At 39.0% G+C, this 19,373-nt stretch overlaps 1 protein-coding gene across 1 annotated transcript; it reads right to left on the minus strand.

Moving 5' to 3' along the window:
* Positions 1–7,589: 7,589 nt before the first annotated feature.
* Positions 7,590–18,763, minus strand: LOC100475163 (guanylate-binding protein 6-like). Its single transcript, XM_034653843.1, is given in 10 exon segments — positions 7,590–8,907; positions 9,992–10,185; positions 10,493–10,595; positions 12,064–12,276; positions 12,983–13,263; positions 14,231–14,381; positions 14,383–14,477; positions 15,814–16,010; positions 16,209–16,318; positions 18,575–18,763. Coding segments are annotated over 10 exon segments (1,740 nt in total). The 5' UTR covers positions 18,749–18,763; the 3' UTR covers positions 7,590–8,685.
* Between the last annotated feature and the right edge of the window lie 610 nt (positions 18,764–19,373).

Consider the following 19,373-nt stretch of genomic DNA (forward strand, 5'->3'; position numbering starts at 1 on the left):
TTAGTAGTTTTTGGTTTTACTGTTGTTAATAGTTTTTTAAAGTTTACCATTAGGTTTGTATATAAGATCTTCTGCATATAGAAGTCTCTATTAAGTTGATGGTTGTTAAAGTTTCAACCTATTCGTACTTCTCTCCTCCCATGTTTTAGATAAATGGTGTCATATTTTACATCCTTTTATTTTGTAAGTGTCTTGACTGAGTTTTTACAGAAATAATCATTTTTACTGCTTCTGTGTTTCCTCCTTTCACACTGTCACTTTGGGTCTTTCCTTTCCATTCAAAGAGTCCCTTTTATTTATTTTTAAAAATTTTTTTTATTATATTATGTTAGTCACCATACAGTACATCCCTGGTTTCTGATGCAAAGTTCGATGATTCATTAGTTGCGTATAACACCCAGTGCACCATGCAATACGTGCCCTCCTTACACAAAGAGTCCCCTTTAATATTTCTTGTAGGTCTGGTTTAGTGGTCATGAACTCCTTTAGTTTTTGTTTGAGAAACTGTTTATCTCTCCTTCTATTCTGAATAATAGCCTTGCAGGATAGAGTATTCTTGGCCGCTGATTTTTCTCATTCAGCACTTTGAATATATCATGCTGCTCCTTTCTCACCTGGAATGTTTCTGCCAAAAAATCCACTGGTAGCCTTATGAGGGATTCCTTTGTATGTAACGGCCTTCCTTTGTCTTGCTGCTTTTAATGGTTTTTCTTACCCCTATATTTTGCCATTTTAATTGTAATATGTTTTGGTATGGATCTCCTTTTGTTGCTTTTATTGGGGGTTATCTTTGTCTCTTGGATCCAGATATGTTTCCTTCTCCAGATTAGGGAAGTTTTCAGCTATTATTTCTTCAAATAAATTTTCTGCCCTCTTTTCTCTCTCTTCTTCTGGGACTCCTATAATAGGAACGTTACTACATTTGATTGAGTCACAGGGTTCCCTAAGTCTATTCTTGTTTTGCATAATTCTCTATTGTCTCCTTTGCTCAGCTTGATTACTTTCCATTACACTGTCTTCTGGGTCATTAATTTATTCCTTTGCTTCCTCCAGACTGCTCTTCATTCTATGAAGTTTATTTCTCATTTTGTTTATTGAGCCCTTTCTCTCTGCTATGTTATTCCTTATCTCTTTGTTAATGGTCTCCCTGATGTCCTCTGCTCTTCTCTTAAGTCCATTGAGTATGCTTATGATCATTGCTTTAAATTTTCCATCAGGCATGTTACTTATATCTGTTTTGCTTCACTCTCTGGCTGTGGCCTTGTCCTGTTCTTTCATTTGGGACAGATTCTTCTGCCTAAGTCTCTGTGCCTGTTTCTGTGTGTTAGGAAAGTCAACTATGTCTCCTGTTCTTGAGGGTAATGGCTTTATGAAGAAGAGGTCCTTTAGTGCCCTGCAGTGTAGTGTCCCCAGTTCCCCAGGGCCTGGCAGTTCTGGGAGTGTCTCCACTGTGTGCTGCGTGCACTCTGCTGTTGTGTTCTGGCTGCTTTGTCCTTCAGGGCAGTTATGTGCAGAGGCTCTCTTTGCCTGTTGTGGGCAGTTTTTAGTCCCTGGCCTGAATGTGGCACATTGTAACTAGTGTGCTCTGGTCTGCTTGTGAAATAAGACTTGCTGCCACCACTGAAACCGAGCAGTGTAGGCAGGGGTTTGGGCCAGTCTTTTGAGGGAGGGGGCCTGCAACACTGGGACCCAGGCAAGCACGACTGGGAAGGGCCGTTCTTCTGGAGCATGGGGGGGTCAGGACTTGGTGTAAGCAAGTTAGGTAAGAGTGTTGTCACTGCTCTGGTCCCTGCAGGTGGCTCTGTGTTTATGCTGAGGGCAGAGGAGGGAAATGGCACTTACCAGTTCTTGTGTTCTTGGAGGGGTCTCTCAGTGAATGCTGCCTCTCTTCTGGGATATTCCCTGAGATGAGAAAATAACCTCCCCACAGTGTGCTTCAGCCCTCTTCAGATCACTGTTTTCACACTGTATGTTTGTGGGGTATTTACCCTGCTTTTTTCTCTAAGAATAGCCCCAGTGTCCTCCAAGGTCCCCAGAGTCAAACACTGATCTTTAAAAATCCAGGCTTGACTCATTGCAATAACTTATGAAATTTGGGCCCTCTTACTTTCCAAGCCAGTTGCTGTAGAGATTCATTTTCTCATGTACTCCTCTGTGTGCTAGTCTGTCTCTTGACCTTCTCCCAAAGACAGTAGCTCCCTCCCCACTGTGGCCTCAAGGCGAGCTGCATCTCTGGACTTCCTACTTTATTCAGTGGGACCTCTTCTCCACCTTTCTTTTGGAGTTTGTTCTGCCAGTCTTTGATTTGATTTCAGGGTATTTAGGATGATGTGATCGTTATCTAGTTGTCTTCATGGGACAAGGTGAGCCCCGGGTCCTCCCGCTCTACCACCATCTTTCCCTCGCTCTCTTTATTTTCATTCTGTTTAAAACATTTTTTAATTCCTTTTGAGACTTGTTTGACCTATGTATGATAATAGATATGTGTTGTTTAATATCCAGGTATTTTAGGATTTTCCAGCTATCTTCATGTTACTGGTTTCTAGTCTAATTCCACTGTGGTCTGAGACAGACATGGTAATGTTTCTGTTCTTTTAAATGTGTTAAGGTGTGTTTATGTCCATTTATGTGGTCTGTCTTGGTGAATGTTGCATGTGACCGTGAGAAAAATGTATATTCTGCTGTTTTGGGTGAAATATTCTATAAATGTAGATTACGTCGTATTCATTCAAAATTATACAAATCAACATAATATACGCCATTAACAGAACGAAGGGCAAGAAAATGCTTGTCCAAATGATGCACAAAAAGGCTTTGACAAAATTTAATACCCTATCTAAAAAAAAAAAAAAAACTTAAACTAGGAATAGAAGAAAATTCCTCAATGTAATAAAAGCCATGTGTGGAAAAACCCACAGCTACATCAAAGTTAATGTGAGGGACTGAAAGCTTTTCCCTTAAGATCAGGAACAAGACAAGAATGCCCACGTTTGCCACCTCTATTTAACATAGTACTGAAAGTTCTAGCCAGAGAGTAAGGCAAGAAAAGGAAATAAATTGACTCAAAATTGGAAGGAAAGGAGGAAAATTCTCTCTGTTAGCAGACGACATGAACTAACATACAGAAACCCCTACAATTCTATCAAAAACCTATGAGAACAAGTAAAACAAATTCAGTAAAATTGCAGAATACAAAATCAACACTCAAAACTTAGCTGCATTTCTGTCCCCTAACATAACAATCTGAAAATAATCCCATCTACAACAGGATCAAAAATCTACAGAATCTACAGATTTGATGCCATTTCTGTCAGAATTCCAATGATTTTTTTTTTCAGAATAGAAAATTTCATCCTAAAATTCATATGGAATTTCAGGGGATCACAAATAGAGAATAGAAAAAAAAGAGGAAAGAAAGAAAGAAAGAAATCTTGAAAAAGAAGAACAGAGTTAGAAATAGCATACTTTCTGATTTCAAAACATCAAAAGTGCAGCAATAATCAAAACAGTGTGGTACTAGCAGACATATCGACCAATAGAACAGAATGGAGATTCCAGAAATCAACCCTCCCATATATGGTAAAATTATTTTTGACAAGAGTGTCAAGACCATTCAATAGGGAAAGTACAGTTTTTCCAACAAATGGTACTGGGAAAACTGGATATTCACAGGTCAGAGAATGAAGTTGGACCTTTGCCTTCTACCAAACATTAAAAAATTAACTCAAGATGGAGCAAAGATCTAAATGTCACAGCTAAAACTATAAAATCTCCTGAATGAAAACATAGGAGGAAAGCTTCATTATATTAGATTGGCAATGATTTCTTGGATTTAACACCATAAGTATGAGCAACAAATGAAAAAATAGATAAATTAGACTTCATTAAAATTAGAAACCTTTGCGCAATAAATGACACTATCAAGAGGGTAAGAGACCACTCACAGAATGGGAGAAAATATTTTCAAATCATATATTTGATGAGAGATTAATATTTGAAATAAATAAAGAGCTTCTACAACGCACCCAATTATAAAATGGGCAAGGACTTGAATAATCTTTCTCCAAATAAGACATACAAATGACTGATAAGCACATGAAAAGTTGCTCAACATCACTAATCATTAGGGAAATGCAAATCAAAATAGTAATGAAATACCTTACATACCCATTAAGATAGCGACTACTAAAACAGAAAACAAGTTTTGGTAAGGATGTGGAAAAATTGGAACTCTTGACATCGCTGTGGGAATGTAAAATGGTACAGCTGCTGTGGAAAACAGTACGGCAGTTCCTCAGAACATTAAATACAAAATTATCACTTCATTTGTCAAATCCACTTCCAGTTATATATCCAAAAGAATGGAAAGCAAGAATGTGAACACATAGGTGTACACCAATGTTCGTAGCAACATTATTCATAATAGCCGAACAGTGGAAACAACTCGGTTGTCCATCAACAGGTGAATGGATAAACAAAAGGTGGTATGTATGTTCCATGGAATAATATTTACTCTTCAAAGGAAGGAAATACTTTTTCTGTTTGTTTGTTTTGAGAGAGAGAGAGAGAGAAAGAGAGTGCAGGTGTGTGTACTTTTGAACAGGGCAGGAGGGGCAGAGGGTGGGAAGGAGAGAGAGAATCTTAAGCAGGCTTCATGCTGGGGAGCTCAATCTCTTAACCTGAGATCATGACCTGAGCTGAAATCAAGAGTCAGACACTCAACCGATTGAGCCACCCAAGTGCCCCAAAAGAAAGGAAAATCTGACACATGCTATAAACATAAATAAACCTGAGGACGTTATGCTAAGAGAAATAAGCCAGTCACAAAAGGAAAAGTAGTATATGATGCCATATATAAGAGGTATCTAGAGTAGTTAAAAAGAAACAGAAAGTTAACCAGTGACTACCAGGAGACTGGGGAGAGGGAAACATGGACTTATTTTTTAATGGATACAGTTTCAGAGTTCCAGTTTGGGATGATGAAAAAGTGGTAGAGATGGATAGTGGTGATGGTTAAACAACAATGTGAATATGCTGAATTCTACTGGGTTGCACATGTAAAAATTAATATGTTATGTATATTTCACCACAATAAAAAAATTTAAGTTTTTCAAATGGAAGGAAAACAGAAATTGACAGTTTCTGCATTACATATATTTAATGGATAGTCGATAGGGACAAAGAGATATTGGGGCCTCTCCTAGTCATATTATTTCAAGGAATGGTTTCATTCATTCATGTTTGATCAGGGACTTTTCTTGACTGATCAGCTGGGTCAGGAGTGGGCACATATTCAGTCCAGCATGGGACGAGTGGGCACAAAAAGATGTCGGAGAATAAAGTCATATTGCCCAAAGTGAGAAGGATTCCACTCAAATAACAATATTGTGTAGGGAAACCACACTTCCAAGAAAATACTAGGAATAACATTCCAGAGCTGATATATCAGTTATGGGACAGTCATGGAAACAGAAACTAGTTTAGTTTTTTTAAACATAATCCATTGGTAGAGTTGATAGAGGAGCTGAGACCAAAAGTAGTGGTTCAAGGAGCAACCCAGGGCTGAGTAACGGCATACAGAAGCAACAATTGAAGGCTGGAGAGACAAGTGACAAGATGGTGATAGGAAACCCAGAGGCCTGGGCTTCATTGCAGAAGATAATACCACACAAGACCTGTCTTGTGAGAGTTGGAACAATGGAGGGGATGAGCAACCTTCCAGATGCCACTTGAAGGATACAAGAAGTGGGGGAAATCCCACATTGTCCCTTCTTACCCACTCATAATTTTCACCTAGTGCCTCCTACATATGCTAAACCCAGCAGGAAGCCAGCAGAATGTAGAAATGGGATATGATGGGCAGGTGCCATTTCTACTGCAATAGAGAGCAGCAGGAGAGGGAACAGGACAGATCTCAGAGCAAACTGAAGACCAACATGGATGTCCACCCCAGATATTGGTATTAGAGAGATAGAAAAAAGTATCTGTGAGAAAAAGGGCTGAGAAAAACTCAAGAGCTCATTTTTAACAAATATATTTTACTTCTGATAATCACTTAGACCTAAGATGGAAAGCCACGTTGAGTGTTTACTGAAGGTCAGAAACCTTTGGCCCTAGGCTTGTTCTGGGATTCTGGCTTTGGAGCTATAAAACCCAAGCCCTGCTTTGTGAGAGAGCTTTCAAATTATACTTGCCTCCCACCATCCAGTTATCAAGAGCCTTGCATCAGGGGTGCCTGGGTGGCTCAGTTGGTTAAGCATCTGCTTTGGGCTCAGGTCATGATCCCAAGGTCAAGTCCCACACTGGGCTCCCTGCTCAGCGGGATGCCTGCTTCTCCCTTTCCCTCTGCTTCTTCCCTCTCCTTGTTCTCTGTCTCTCTCTCTCAAATAAATAAGTAAAACCTTTACAAAAAAAAAAATGAGCCTTGCATCAGACTATTAATGGGAACCCATCTATGGTTTGGTTCCATTAGATCCAAGAACACAACATTTTCGAAGTTAAGTGTTTACATTTTTTCACTAAGAGGAACAGTAGAGATATTTATTACCTTTTGAAATGAAAAACAGATGTTACCCTTATTCATTCACACAAGGATTCATCTGTTTATTCATTCTCCATCACCATACACCTTGGGTTTTACTGTGCTTTAATGTGATTGTATGTGGTCCTTAGGACTCAATAATATGTCTTGAAGAAACAAGCAATTATATTTTCAGGCAATATGAATTGGATGGAAGCTAAACTTACAGGCAGAATATTGGTTTCTACTCTGAGTCTTAACCACTATCCATAAATATGTATATACATTCACAGCCTCTATTACTGCCTAAATAACATTGTATAAGGTCCATATAGAGTATAAGCTGCATGCGGACAAGATCTTCACTTTCCTGTCTTCACAGAATCCAAAACAATGGCTACGAGAGAATAGGAGTTTAGTAAACAGTACAAATTATTAAAACTAAGAGTTCTTTAATGAGCATTAGAATAAATGTGTGAATAAATTGTTAATTACTTTTGAAAACATTTTTCTTTATTTTTGGGTGATCAACACATGGTTAATGTTTATTGAAAAGACGTGAAAACAGCATTTCAGAGCGATCTGTGTATTCCCTTATTAATCACAGCCTTATTCACAATAGCCAAGCCATGGAAACAATCTAAATGAACTTCAGTGGATGAATAGATAAAAAAGATGTGGTGTATATACACAATGGAATATTGTTCAGCCATGATAAAAGGGGATATCCTGCCATTTGCCACAACATAGATGGACCTTCAGTGCATTATGCTAGTGAGATAAGTCAGACAGAGAAAGGCAAGTACTGTATGAGCTCACTTATGTGGGGAATCTAAAAAAGCATGCTTTTTTTTCCCCTTTTGTTCTTCAGTTTAGGATGTCTCTTCACCCAGGTTGTCAAACATCTGTTTGATTCAAGCTCTCAATGAGAACAGATATTTCTATAGAATAGCTAGCTTTTCCATTAAACTATACCATTTATTGGCCACATATTCATTATTACACGTTTCTTTCTTTTTTTTAAAAGATTTTATTTATTTATTTGACAGAGAGAGAGAGAGACAGGCACCGAGAGAGGGAACACAAGCAGGGGGAGTGGGAGAGGAAGAAGCAGGCTCCCAGTGGAGGAGCCTGATGCGGGGCTCAATCCCAGAACGCCAGGATCACGCCCTGAGCCAAAGGCAGACATTTAATGACTGAGCCACCCAGGCACCCCTACATGTTTCTTTCTTATAAAGGCAAAGCCATTCTTCCTTCTCAATACTTGAAGCCACAGCTAGATGGATCCGTTTAAAATCTGCAGTGGAGACGTGTTAACATCCTCACAGAGACACAGAGATTGTAATGCACAAGCTCACAGAGTAGGAGACATCACCAGAAAAGTTTGTTTTGTTCCACTAGCCTTTAAATCATCTTGGAGACCTTAATCTGGTGTCTAAAATCCAAACTATCTATTAACTCAGAGCTTCGGAGTGTTTATAGGATTCTGGCAATTGAAAACAATCATGGAGGTGTCAACATTTTATTTTTCCAGGAGATGTTTATTTAGCACATTCTGTGCCTAAACATACTTTGAGGAGATGTACAGAAAAATATGTGATGGTTCTTGTTCTTAGATGAACTTTACTCTTATTTGAAAACCAATACTAGACCCCATTTAGTTGCCCCTGGTCCAGGACTGCATTTATTACCTGGATCCCGTGTACCCCTATTTTAACAGGGAGACTCTGATGTCTTTCTGGTATCTGGGTTATCTCTGCCAACTTAGATCCTGATTGCAAGAGCCCACGAAATGTTTGGGCATTCCCATTTCCCCAGGACACTGGCTACGTAATACTCCAGTGTATGCACATGTTCAATTTATAGGACCGATTTATATAGATAGATACTTAAATAATCGGATTAAGCAATCTTTTGTCATTTAAAGTGATGCCTCAGTGGATTTTATATATACTTACAATTTGCACATGTGTATTACCTAAAAGTTAACATGCTATATCAAAGTGTACATGCATTTATTCTATCTAATGTGGGCCAGGCATTGTTGTCCTCTTGTAGGCACTTTTTATATTTAAAACTTTGCTGAATAAAAGCCCCATAAGCACCAAAAATAGGCCAGAGTATATACCCACATTCCTTAATTTCTTTAAATGGAGAGCTAATTCTTATGAAAATAGGGACAACACACCACTCACAATATTATCAACAAATCTAACAGGGGCAGTAACTATTTTAACAATGTCATTGCCCAATCCTTCCACAGCTTGTGTGAACCAGGGAGTATTGCTATTTTTAGTAGCATCAACCCTGTTTTTCAACTTCTTTATCTCTGCATTCATCTTCTCAGATTTCATTCTAAATCCTTCCCTGAGTAGCTCTTCTTGGACCTAAACAAAAAGTAAGAAAGTAAAAATTTTTAAGTTAACATTTTTTTCAAGAATTGCACTTCATATATAAAAACTTGGTCAAACTATCTTTGACTCCTAAAATTGTTCTTTCTTACTCAATCCTGAAAGGAGAATTTGGCCATGAGGAATAATATTTCCTCGCTTGGACCTAAACATTGAGAGCAAGCATAATTTAAAGCCTTACTGATATTCACACACCCTTAAGGTTTTGCTAGGATGCTAAGCCTGACATAAGGACAAAGGTAACATGTTTCAGTAAAAAAAAAAAAATGCCAGTTAAAGGTAGCCTTGGTCTGATCGCACTCACTACCTCTTAGTTCTACTTGGGTTGGTATGCTCACCCAAATAGTAGAAACGATGGGAATTTATAAGCCCTTCTAGAAATCTGTCGTAAACATGTCCTAATGGACAATGAGAGAATTCTTCCTTATGCTGTTTGATAACTTGGGTGGACTATCCACCTGAAGACAATACAGCCAATTTAGAAACTGTCACTTCCCTGTGTTTTTAAGTCTGTACGTTTCTGATACTTTTATGTCAGCATTGATCTATCTCACGGTCTTTGGGCAGCAGTAGAGTTTCTGGTAATTGTCAGTGATCTTGGTAAAGCAAACCAGTTGCTGCTCATATTAAATACGTATGGTTGGAATATCTATTTAATCAAGCCTCATGAGATCATTTTAAAATCCCCCAAATAGCAACTCAAATGCTATTTATATTCTCCAAGGGCCTGGAGGGGCCATACTCATCTTGAACTCTCCAGAGTCGGCATATTCAGTGGAATTGAAAGCCTAGAAAAGAAGGAGAAAGAAGAGGGGAAGGGGAAAGAAGAGGAAGAAGAGAGGATAGGATGCAGAGGAAATGGAGAAAGGGAAGGAGAAGGAGAGGGAGAAGAAGGAGAAGAAGAAGAATTCAAAGGATTAAGCATTTTAAGAAGTCACAAGCAGTTAATGGCAATGGTGCTTCCTTCTATGAGCTCCATTACCTGTAACCTTCACGCATCCTTTCCTGAGGTAGCAGGAGAAGGACCACCAAGCATTGCCAAGGCCAAGGCCAGACTTACCTTCAGCATATGCTCCAACATCCTGTTCTGTTCTTTTAGTATGTTTTCTCTCTCCTGCTCCATCTTCTCTTTCAGTTGTACTATGTTTTCCTGGACAGTCCTTTCTTGAGCCTCCAACTGCTGTTGCTGCTCTAGTAGTTTCTGTTTTAGTAGCTCCTGTTCCCACTCAGCTGCCTCCTTGCTGACCCTCTCCGCTGCGCCCCAAGGAAAGTTTTGAGGGAGAAGAAAATTAAGTGAGGATTATTTTCTATCTTTCCAAGCTCAGAGAGAAAACCAAATTGGAAGGGAAGGTGGAAAATCTCTGAATTCTTCATGTCCACACCATAGGAAGCACATTTCAGAATACTTTGGTAAAGTCTCTGTCTGGCTGACATAGAACCACAACTCCCCTTGTTTTTAGATTTAGCAGAGTTTTTCCAAGAAGAGGAGGCTCCTTGTTTTGCCCTCATACCTGACTGAGGGATATACCCACCCCATCGTGAGCCAAGCCGCGCCCCATACCTTCTATGGCCTTCTCCCCATCAGTGAGGGCTTTATCTGCCTGCCAGATGGATTCCTCTACTGAAGCCTGCGACTGCAGAAATCTCTGGAGGACCTCATTTGCCTGAGGAACCAAGAAGAAGCAAAGAACTTAGACTTCCACTGTGGAGATTAGTCCTGCACAAACAAATATGTCCATGTAATATTTGCTTCATGCTTAAAATTCTGTAGTGCCTCCCTCCAAGGTGTCCAGGCTCCTTTGTGTGACCAGAGACTCTGTATCTCCTGCGTCCTGTCTCCCTCCGTGTATCCCCCAGTGCTACTTCCTTCTACCCACTCTAGGTTCCAGCCAGTCAGAACTAACTGCAGTTCTATAAATCCACCATCTCTGGTGCTTTTATATATTTGGTTTCGCACTGGGAAATGTTGCCTCTAATTTGTGCTGTTGCTCTCCTCTGTTAATTGCTGACTTTAACTTTAGGCAAGTTATTTTAACCTCTCAGTTCAGATCCGTAAAATGTTGACAATAAATGTAGATGTTTCTTAATGTTGAAGGATTAAGCTAAAGAATCTAGGGAAACAGCTTTACATCATGCCTACAGGAAACAAGAGTCCAATATATATTAGTTGCGTTATTATTGTCATTATTTTAAAATTATTATTATGTTGTTACCACAAACTACGTAGCCCATTTTCTCTCATTTACTTATATTGCTTTTTAAATTCAAGTGTAGGTGACACACAACGTTACATTAGTTTCAGATGTACAACCTAGTGTTTTAAAAGTTTATATACTATGCTATATTCACCACAAGTGTAGCCAGCATCTGTCTCATTACATTGCTATTACAGTGTCATTGACTCTATTCCTTATGCTATGCCTTTCATTCTCATGACTTATTCATTCATAACTGGAAGCCTATATCTCCCACTCCTTTCACCCATTTTGTCCATTCCCCGTCCCCCTCCCCTCTGTCAACCATCAGTTTGTTCTCTGTGTTTATAGATCTGATTCTGCTTTTTGTTTATTTATTCATTTGTGGGTGTTTTTTTAAGATTCCACTTATGAGTGAAATCATATGGTATTTGTCTTTCTCAGTCTGACTTATTTCACTTAGCATAATATCCTTTAGATGCATCTATGTTGTCTCAGATGGCATGATCTCATCCTCTCTATAGCTGTATAACAGTACATCATACGGAGCCCATTTTCACAGGTTCATATGTGTTATAATTTGTATGCAATTGTCTGTGTATTTGACTTCCTCTATTACTATTGATCACACTTAAGTACAATGACTCTGACTTAACTTGTAAATTGTCTGCACTTGGCACATTCAGTGTTGTGTTGTTGGTTGAAGAAAGGAGCAGTTTCTGTTCTGTCTCTTGTGGAATTCAGAAATCTATACTCAATTTTTGGGAATGTATATATCCACTCTCCTCAGGAATAAATCACAAACAGTGGGCCTTAGAAGCTAAAGCTGTCAGGATATCCCCATGCTGTTTATCACCCACAACTGGTGCTTGCTCTCATTATCTGGAGGCCCCTTTGACTCTATTCTGTAGGCTCCCCATGCTCCCCTATTCCTCACCTTCACTCCTTTCCTGGGCAGTTGTGAATACTTCCATTCAATACTTTCCTTTGCTTCCCTGTAGAGATTGTATCCTCCAGGAACAGAGAAAGTTCCTGCTGAAATACTTTCCATTAGGACCTGTGAAAGCTCATCGAGTCTAGACTGGCAGTACTTAACGGATGCCTCTTCATTCTGCTGCAAGAAATGCTCCTTCTTATCCTTTATGAGTTCCTACAAGGGAAAAGTAGAGGGATGTCACCTGAAGAAAGGAGCAGAAACAATACGATTCCAAAGAATCTGCTAGAAGGATTGGTCTAACTGTGATCCTCATGAGAAAATCATTCTGTTGGAGAAGGACATGGAATAATACGGGAATGACAAGACTTGATTTACTCACAACCTTGAATACTCTCTGTAAGACTATGGGCAAGTTTCTTAACCTCCCTTGTTCTTCTGAAATGTTGGAGTTCTGTTACCTAACCTCTGTGGCTCCTTGCAACTGGAGCATTCAGTGATTTTATCTTCAATGATACAGTGATACAACAAGGAGCAATGTAAATTGAAAATGGCCTGGGATGAGGGTCTGATAAGAGAAAATTTGTTTCCTGACAATGGGAGTGTGTTCCCAGAAAGCATCCTTGCTCAGGAATGACTTTTGGGGGTTCTGGGCAGGCTTCAAATCCATAGAAATATTCAGATCAGGAGGATATCTATATTGATTTTATTTCAGAGATCAGAGAGATTTTTAGACAAAGTGCCTCAGGTTTGGGAGGAAAGAAAAAAGAAGGAAATGTAGTCCTTTAAAACTCTCTTTCTCATGAGAATCCAGATTTCTTTATCCTTGAGTAAAGGATGCTCCGTGGGGTCAATAAAGGTACTTCCAGGCTTCATTCTTTAAAGGGAAGGGTCCCAAAGAGTAAATACTAAGACTCATTACCACCAGCTTTTTCTGGAACTCCCGCTTGTCATCCTTGAAGGAGTGCTCCATGAACACTGCAATGGCTTCCCTCTCACAGTCTGCATGCACATCCAGCAGCTCCTGGAGCGTGTCTGTGGGGAGCGTCACTCGCTGGGCCATCTGCTGGCTGTAGTGGTCAGCTCCCTTCTGCACGGCCACTGGGTTCTCAAGCTGGGCTAGAGTTGTCATTGCATTCTCCAAACAAGGCACTGCTCCAGTATTGATGGCATCCACATAAGTCACCACCAGAGTCCTCAACCCTGAATGACCCAGGTTGTCGAAGGGATAAATATAGGATACTACATTCTGAGACTATGTTTCTGAAGTCACACATATGCACACACACCCACGCCCCCCCTCCACCACACGCACACAGCCTGCCTCCCTTTATCTTCACCTTTGTTTTCCTGTTGATTTAATTTTTATGATTCTCCAGGCCACAATGGCTAAAAGAAATTTTTTTAAACCCTTCCTGTACCATATTAAATGGTATCTGAAGAACATAATTTCCCATTTAAAAAATTAAAACCAAAATAGATGATATAGGTAGACAGATGAGGCAGGATTAATCAGATTATATTTATTCCTAATTCTGCAGCTTCCAATGGATTTTTACTGATTCATGAGCTAATATTTATTTTTGGACTACTCTAAACTCCCCCAAAATTTTTTGTATTCTTTTTGCAAATAACACTTAAGAGATAGGACTTCCCTTAAAAAAAAAAAAAACAGGGGCGCCTGGGTGGCACAGCGGTTAAGCTTCTGCCTTCGGCTCAGGGCGTGGTCCCGGCGTTATGGGATGGAGTCCCACATCAGGCTCCTCTGCTATGAGCCTGCTTCTTCCTCTCCCACTCCCCCTGCTTATGTTCCCTCTCTCGCTGGCTGTCTCTATCTCTGTCGAATAAATAAATAAAATCTTTAAAAAAACAAAACAAAACAAAACAAAAAAACAGATATTCTATTCTTATACCAAGTTAGTGATTTATTTTTGTCAGTGGAAGATTTTTTTAGATAAGCAAATGCCACAGATACCAATGACAAAGTGTGTAGTTTGGGAGAGGGATTTGTAAACCCCTAAAAGTGAGATAATTATAAAATTTCTTCATGGAGTGTGAATGTGTGTATACCCAGAATTCCATATAGAATCAAACAAAAACGCTGAAAAACACATTATATAATATATTTAACATATATTAGGCCCCATAGAAATGGGAAAAGGAGACTCACGATTCCCGGTGACTGTGACTCCCTTTCTGAGAGTCTTAGTCCTTGCCTCGGTAAAGATGTAAGAGCAAAAATTTATTGCTTGTGTCTGGAATTTAGGATCCAGTTGATGTCCAGGTATATTCTCAATATTGGCTAGGAGTTTTGTGTCGTTTTATTGGCCGGTCAAAAACAAAACACTTCCGTTTTGGAAAGAAATGCCTGATGCACTCTCTGGGTAGATTAGATGCTTCGACTCTGGGGTTGTTGCCTGAGAGATAGGAACAACAGATTACTTTGGGAGCAGTCTTGAGGCAAGGGAGCTAACGGTTTTTATCACTGGGATTTTGATTCTTTGCTGCCTTCTATGTACATAACACCGTTAACACAGATATTCAATACTTCCTTGAACAGTGAACTCATACCAATGGTAGAATTCTGGAAAGAAATTAGGGGAGACATCTGATCCAAGTAAAAGAAACTTATGACTCATAACTCCAGACCTGAAAATGGTGGTAGAGTTGTCCATTAGATGTTTACTGAATGAATGGCTAAAAGAATGGAAGATCAAATGGACTAATGTAGAAACTGAGGTTGGGACCAAGAAGAGCCACAGTAAAGGGATAATGGAGCAGTATCAGGACCAACAGTATTAGGCATATTAAGACACTCTGGTTATTTAAGGAAAACTGCTTTGGTGCTAGAAATAAATTGCATAATGTAAGCTCTTTTATTTCACAAAAACCTCGGAAGAATAAATGTAACTAAAATGTAATTTTAGGATGTCACCACTACTCTACACACTCCTTGAGCTGATGGACTAGACTTGATTTAACAGCATTGCTCTTCTGCCAATCCAGTTTCTCATTAAATGTTTTAAGTAGAAAACTGAAAGCAAGAATGAATAAATCAGAATTGATTTTTCTCTCAAGGTTTAATGAGCTATATACCATTATAAATGTAACCCATTAAAATAATTTATTATTTCAACATTATAGCATGGATAAATATATGGGAATTAAGGGAAAACTATGATATAGACAGTAAAGTGAATGTTCTGATAACTATCAGAAATAATGAAAAGGTATAGATTGAAAAGGCATACTTCTTCAGGTTTATTTAGAACACAGTCATTTTTGTATGTGATATATGTATACAGACATTAGAAAATTATATCCTTCTTTGAGAAGATTAATATCTAACTGTAAAATATATTTTTATTCAGATATATTATATATATAGTAATATATTGATTTTCCTTGTAATTTCATGCCTAATATGTTTGGTCAGTTGTTTTCTTCAACACAGAGAAACAGAAGCCAAAGTAAGGAACGTGTGTCTGGTCTTTGGAAAGTTTAAGCACCCACTGAAGTCTGGTAGCTACCTTAGCCATTGTTTAAAGAACAAATCGGTTTGGAAAAATTTCATTCTAGCCTAGGCTCTGCTTTTCTTGAGTGAGCTTAAACTCCAGTTCCTAGAGCTTTTCAACCCAACCTCAAGACTTCAATCTAGTCTTGAGTACAAATGCAATCCCAAAGATAATGGACTGTGTTTAGTAGCTCCCACCTTCTGTTGGACCATCCACTGCCCAGGCCATATTCTTATACCTTCAATCAGCTTTAAGGCATTCTCCAGGTACTCATCTTCTGTGATAGGATGATCATTTAACTTCAGCTCCAGGCTGAAATCCCGTACAGCCCAGATAAAGTCTGGGAAGAAACTCACAAACTCTGTGGAATCTTCTGTGCCATCCTCTTCTGGGGAAGACTTTGCCCTGATTAGTTTTGTGAGCTCTGTCACATAACTAGCGCTCAGTTAAGGAAAAAAGTTCCCACCCATCCTTCCCCCTTTTCTCCAACAAAAAATTATTATAAGCACTCTGTTTTGCCCTGGGTCCCTCTGCTCCACCAAAGGCAGCTAAGTGACAGGGAACGAGAAACTAACTTGATCTCTATTCCCATAAACTTAATGAGACATGGTGGTTTGGTCCCTGGAAGGATACTGCAGCTGCTCCAGGGCCTGGTGGTTGATGGTGCCCAAGCTGTTGTAGACCAAGGTGCTGCTCAGAAGCACAGCCAGGGCAAAGATCCATGAGTCATTCTTAGGGTCACCCTAGAAAGCACATTAGAGCAAGAGTTTTTGGAGTTTCATCTTTAGAAATTCATTCAGATACTTCTTCTATCAGTCTTTCATTTATTATTTCAGCTAACATACTTGCCATGCAAAGAAATAAGTTTGAAGACAGACATGGATACAGATATCACCTTTGACAATTACAAAGACATTTTTTGTGATTGTGATTTCTTCATATATGAAGAGATTGTAATCTTCACAGAGCTTTCTTTTTCCTCAATTGGAGGAAATAAAGTAACATATATAGGAAAACTGGGACAGTACCTGCTGTGCAATAATGAGTGTTAGCATTTATTCATTCTATATATAGCTATATAAAATATACCATAATTGTCATAGCTGGGGATTCAAATTATATTCAATTAAATTCAGCAGTTGTCTATAGGAAGCTACTGAATGTTTCCCACTGCTCTTATATTTAAAAAGCAAACTTGAAAATGGCATATGTTCCTTTCAAGGTGACTATTTCAAAGTGGTGACGAATGTCCATAACGATGAATGTAACAAAGATGACAATATCTATAAACATATTAGTAATCTTACATCTTAGTAATGTACATAAGCAATGGAACCTATAGCTATAATATGAAATGGAATTTAGAAAATTATCAAGGAAGAGCAGAACTATGAAAGTTGGATAAGGGTGTATTTTATGAAGACTTACTAGAAGTCTTGAGCTGAGTGTTCAGTTGGTTGAATACAGCCATGAAGAAACACAGACTTAGTTCTCAACGGGTGTGATTCTGCTTTTTGTTTGTTCATTCGTGTGTGTGTGTGTGTGTGTGTGTGCTTTAGATTCCATATGTGAGTGAAATCATGTGGTATTTATCTATCTCAGTCTGACGTATTTCACTTAGCATAATACTCTCTTGGGCCATCCATGTTGTCTCAGATACCACAGCCTCATCCTTTTTAATGTCTTTGTAATATTCCATTATGTATTTATACCACTTCTTCCTTATCCATTTTTCTATTAATGGATTCGTCAGTTGCTTCCATATCTTGGCTATTGTAAATAATGCTGCAATAAACATAGGGGTGCATATATCTTTTGGAATCAGTGTTTTTATCTTCTTTGGGTGTAAATACCCAATAGTGGAATTATTGGACATATGGTATTTCTGTTTTTAACTTTTTGAGAAACCTCCGTACTGATTTCCACAAATAAAAAAATTAATAGAAAAAGTAAACACAGAATGTCTAACTTCTCTTTGGGCAGAAATGGAGAGCTACAGAAATTTAGATACCATTTCCAAGGAAGTCTCGAAGTAAGGCACAAAAGGAGAAATCAGTCATTTCACCCATTAGTAGAAAATTAAAATACTAAAAATCCATCTGAAAATGTTTGTTATAGGGAAAACATATGCTTTTATAGAAACAGCACATTCTGAGGTATCTCAAAGCCTTCCAGAATGCTCTTTGGGTAGCTGATGAACATTACCATAGGAAATGTAAAACTGACTCTTAACTCCAAACTTCATATACACACTTCATCTGGAAGATACATCAGAATTATTTTCTCTCCTGGGATGGAATTGATGTTTCTCCTCTTTCCTACTAAAGCACTCTTATGCTTAACATATGTGGTGCCACTATGTTGTGCTGCCCAGATCACCTTATAAAATTGAAGGACTGATTCCCCCAGCTAGTGAGAGTGCTGATGGAAGACAGTTCTCAGGTGCCATTCCCTCTAATTAAAAAGGCTTCCAGAGCAGGCTTTCAATGATTTATCAGCTCCCTTGTCCCAACTCAGGATAACTCAAAGGAGCATCCCAGCCACAGAATTCCCATGGAACTAACAGAAGTCAGTGATTGCACTGCAGTGTAACTTCTTCCTCTCTCCCAACTTGCTTCTTTCCCAATCATATTTTATTTAAATATGACTGCATATGTGTGGTCTTCTCAACTGGACTGAAGATGCTTTGAGGACAGGACCTTTACTGTGGTGACTAATATCTACAGTACTAAGCCAGGGGACTGCAACTCAGCTATGCATTAATTATTTCTTAAATGTAATCAAATAATTCACCCAGTGCCAAGAAATAAGAGATTTTATCTAATGTACCAGGATATCTTACCTAGAAGTGAGATGCAAACAACCCGATATGCCTTATTTACTATAGTTGGATTTCTAGATTTTGCAAGTAGATCACAGCAGTTAAATGACAAAATATCATAAAGAGGTAAGGAGCAAATCCAGAGTAAAAAGGATTTCTCTGTGACTGTCTGCCTTACCTTTTCCACATCACCCAGGCCCTCAGTATCCAGAAGGACCAGGACACGGTTTGCCTTGGAGGGGTGAGGCACACACCACATCCAGATGCCCTTGGTTTTAGACTGCACTGTAGAGCCCAGAGGGAAACCTGCAAGGGGAGGGGAGAAGGCAACATACAGTGACAGGAGATTCATCTAAGCAGCCAAAGGGTTACAAAGTCAGACTTCCTAAAATGTAAATACCCCAGCATACAAGATGGTTCTTTCTCGATTTCCTCAAAAATGTCCTACTTGTGTGTCATCTCTTTCAAGGAGGAGGGGATGTTAACCATGAGAATGATGCCAAGCAACTGCTCAAGATGGAGACAAAGGCATTCATGAGTCAGAAAAAAATGGAGATCATTGATAACCATCAATGAGCATTTTGAAAGAATGGTGAGGTGCAGAGCCAGAGAGCTGTGGATTTAAGAGAGACATGGCAAAAGGAAAAGTGGAAAAAGGATGTTGAGATCACATGTTTTGCCAAAGTGATTTAAAAAGAGAGAGAGAGGAGGAGGGTTGGTACTACAATGGGATGTGAAATCCAGGAAAAACTTTTAAGATGATAGTTGTTGTGGGATAAGTAAGCGCAACGATCAAGAAAGAATTCTTGATATGTTTCACGGTGCAACGTAGTAAGTTTATTCAAGTACCATAGGGAAAGGACCCGTGGGCAGAAACAGCTACACGTTTGCTGTATGAAGCTGACCATTAAGTGCTTACTTCTCAAGAGGAAGGGGATGTGCAGGGAGTATTAGATCATAAATGTTTCTCCAAATTT

This window comes from Ailuropoda melanoleuca, chromosome 2, assembly GCF_002007445.2.
Source record: "Ailuropoda melanoleuca isolate Jingjing chromosome 2, ASM200744v2, whole genome shotgun sequence".
In the NCBI taxonomy this organism is placed as follows: domain Eukaryota; kingdom Metazoa; phylum Chordata; class Mammalia; order Carnivora; family Ursidae; genus Ailuropoda; species Ailuropoda melanoleuca.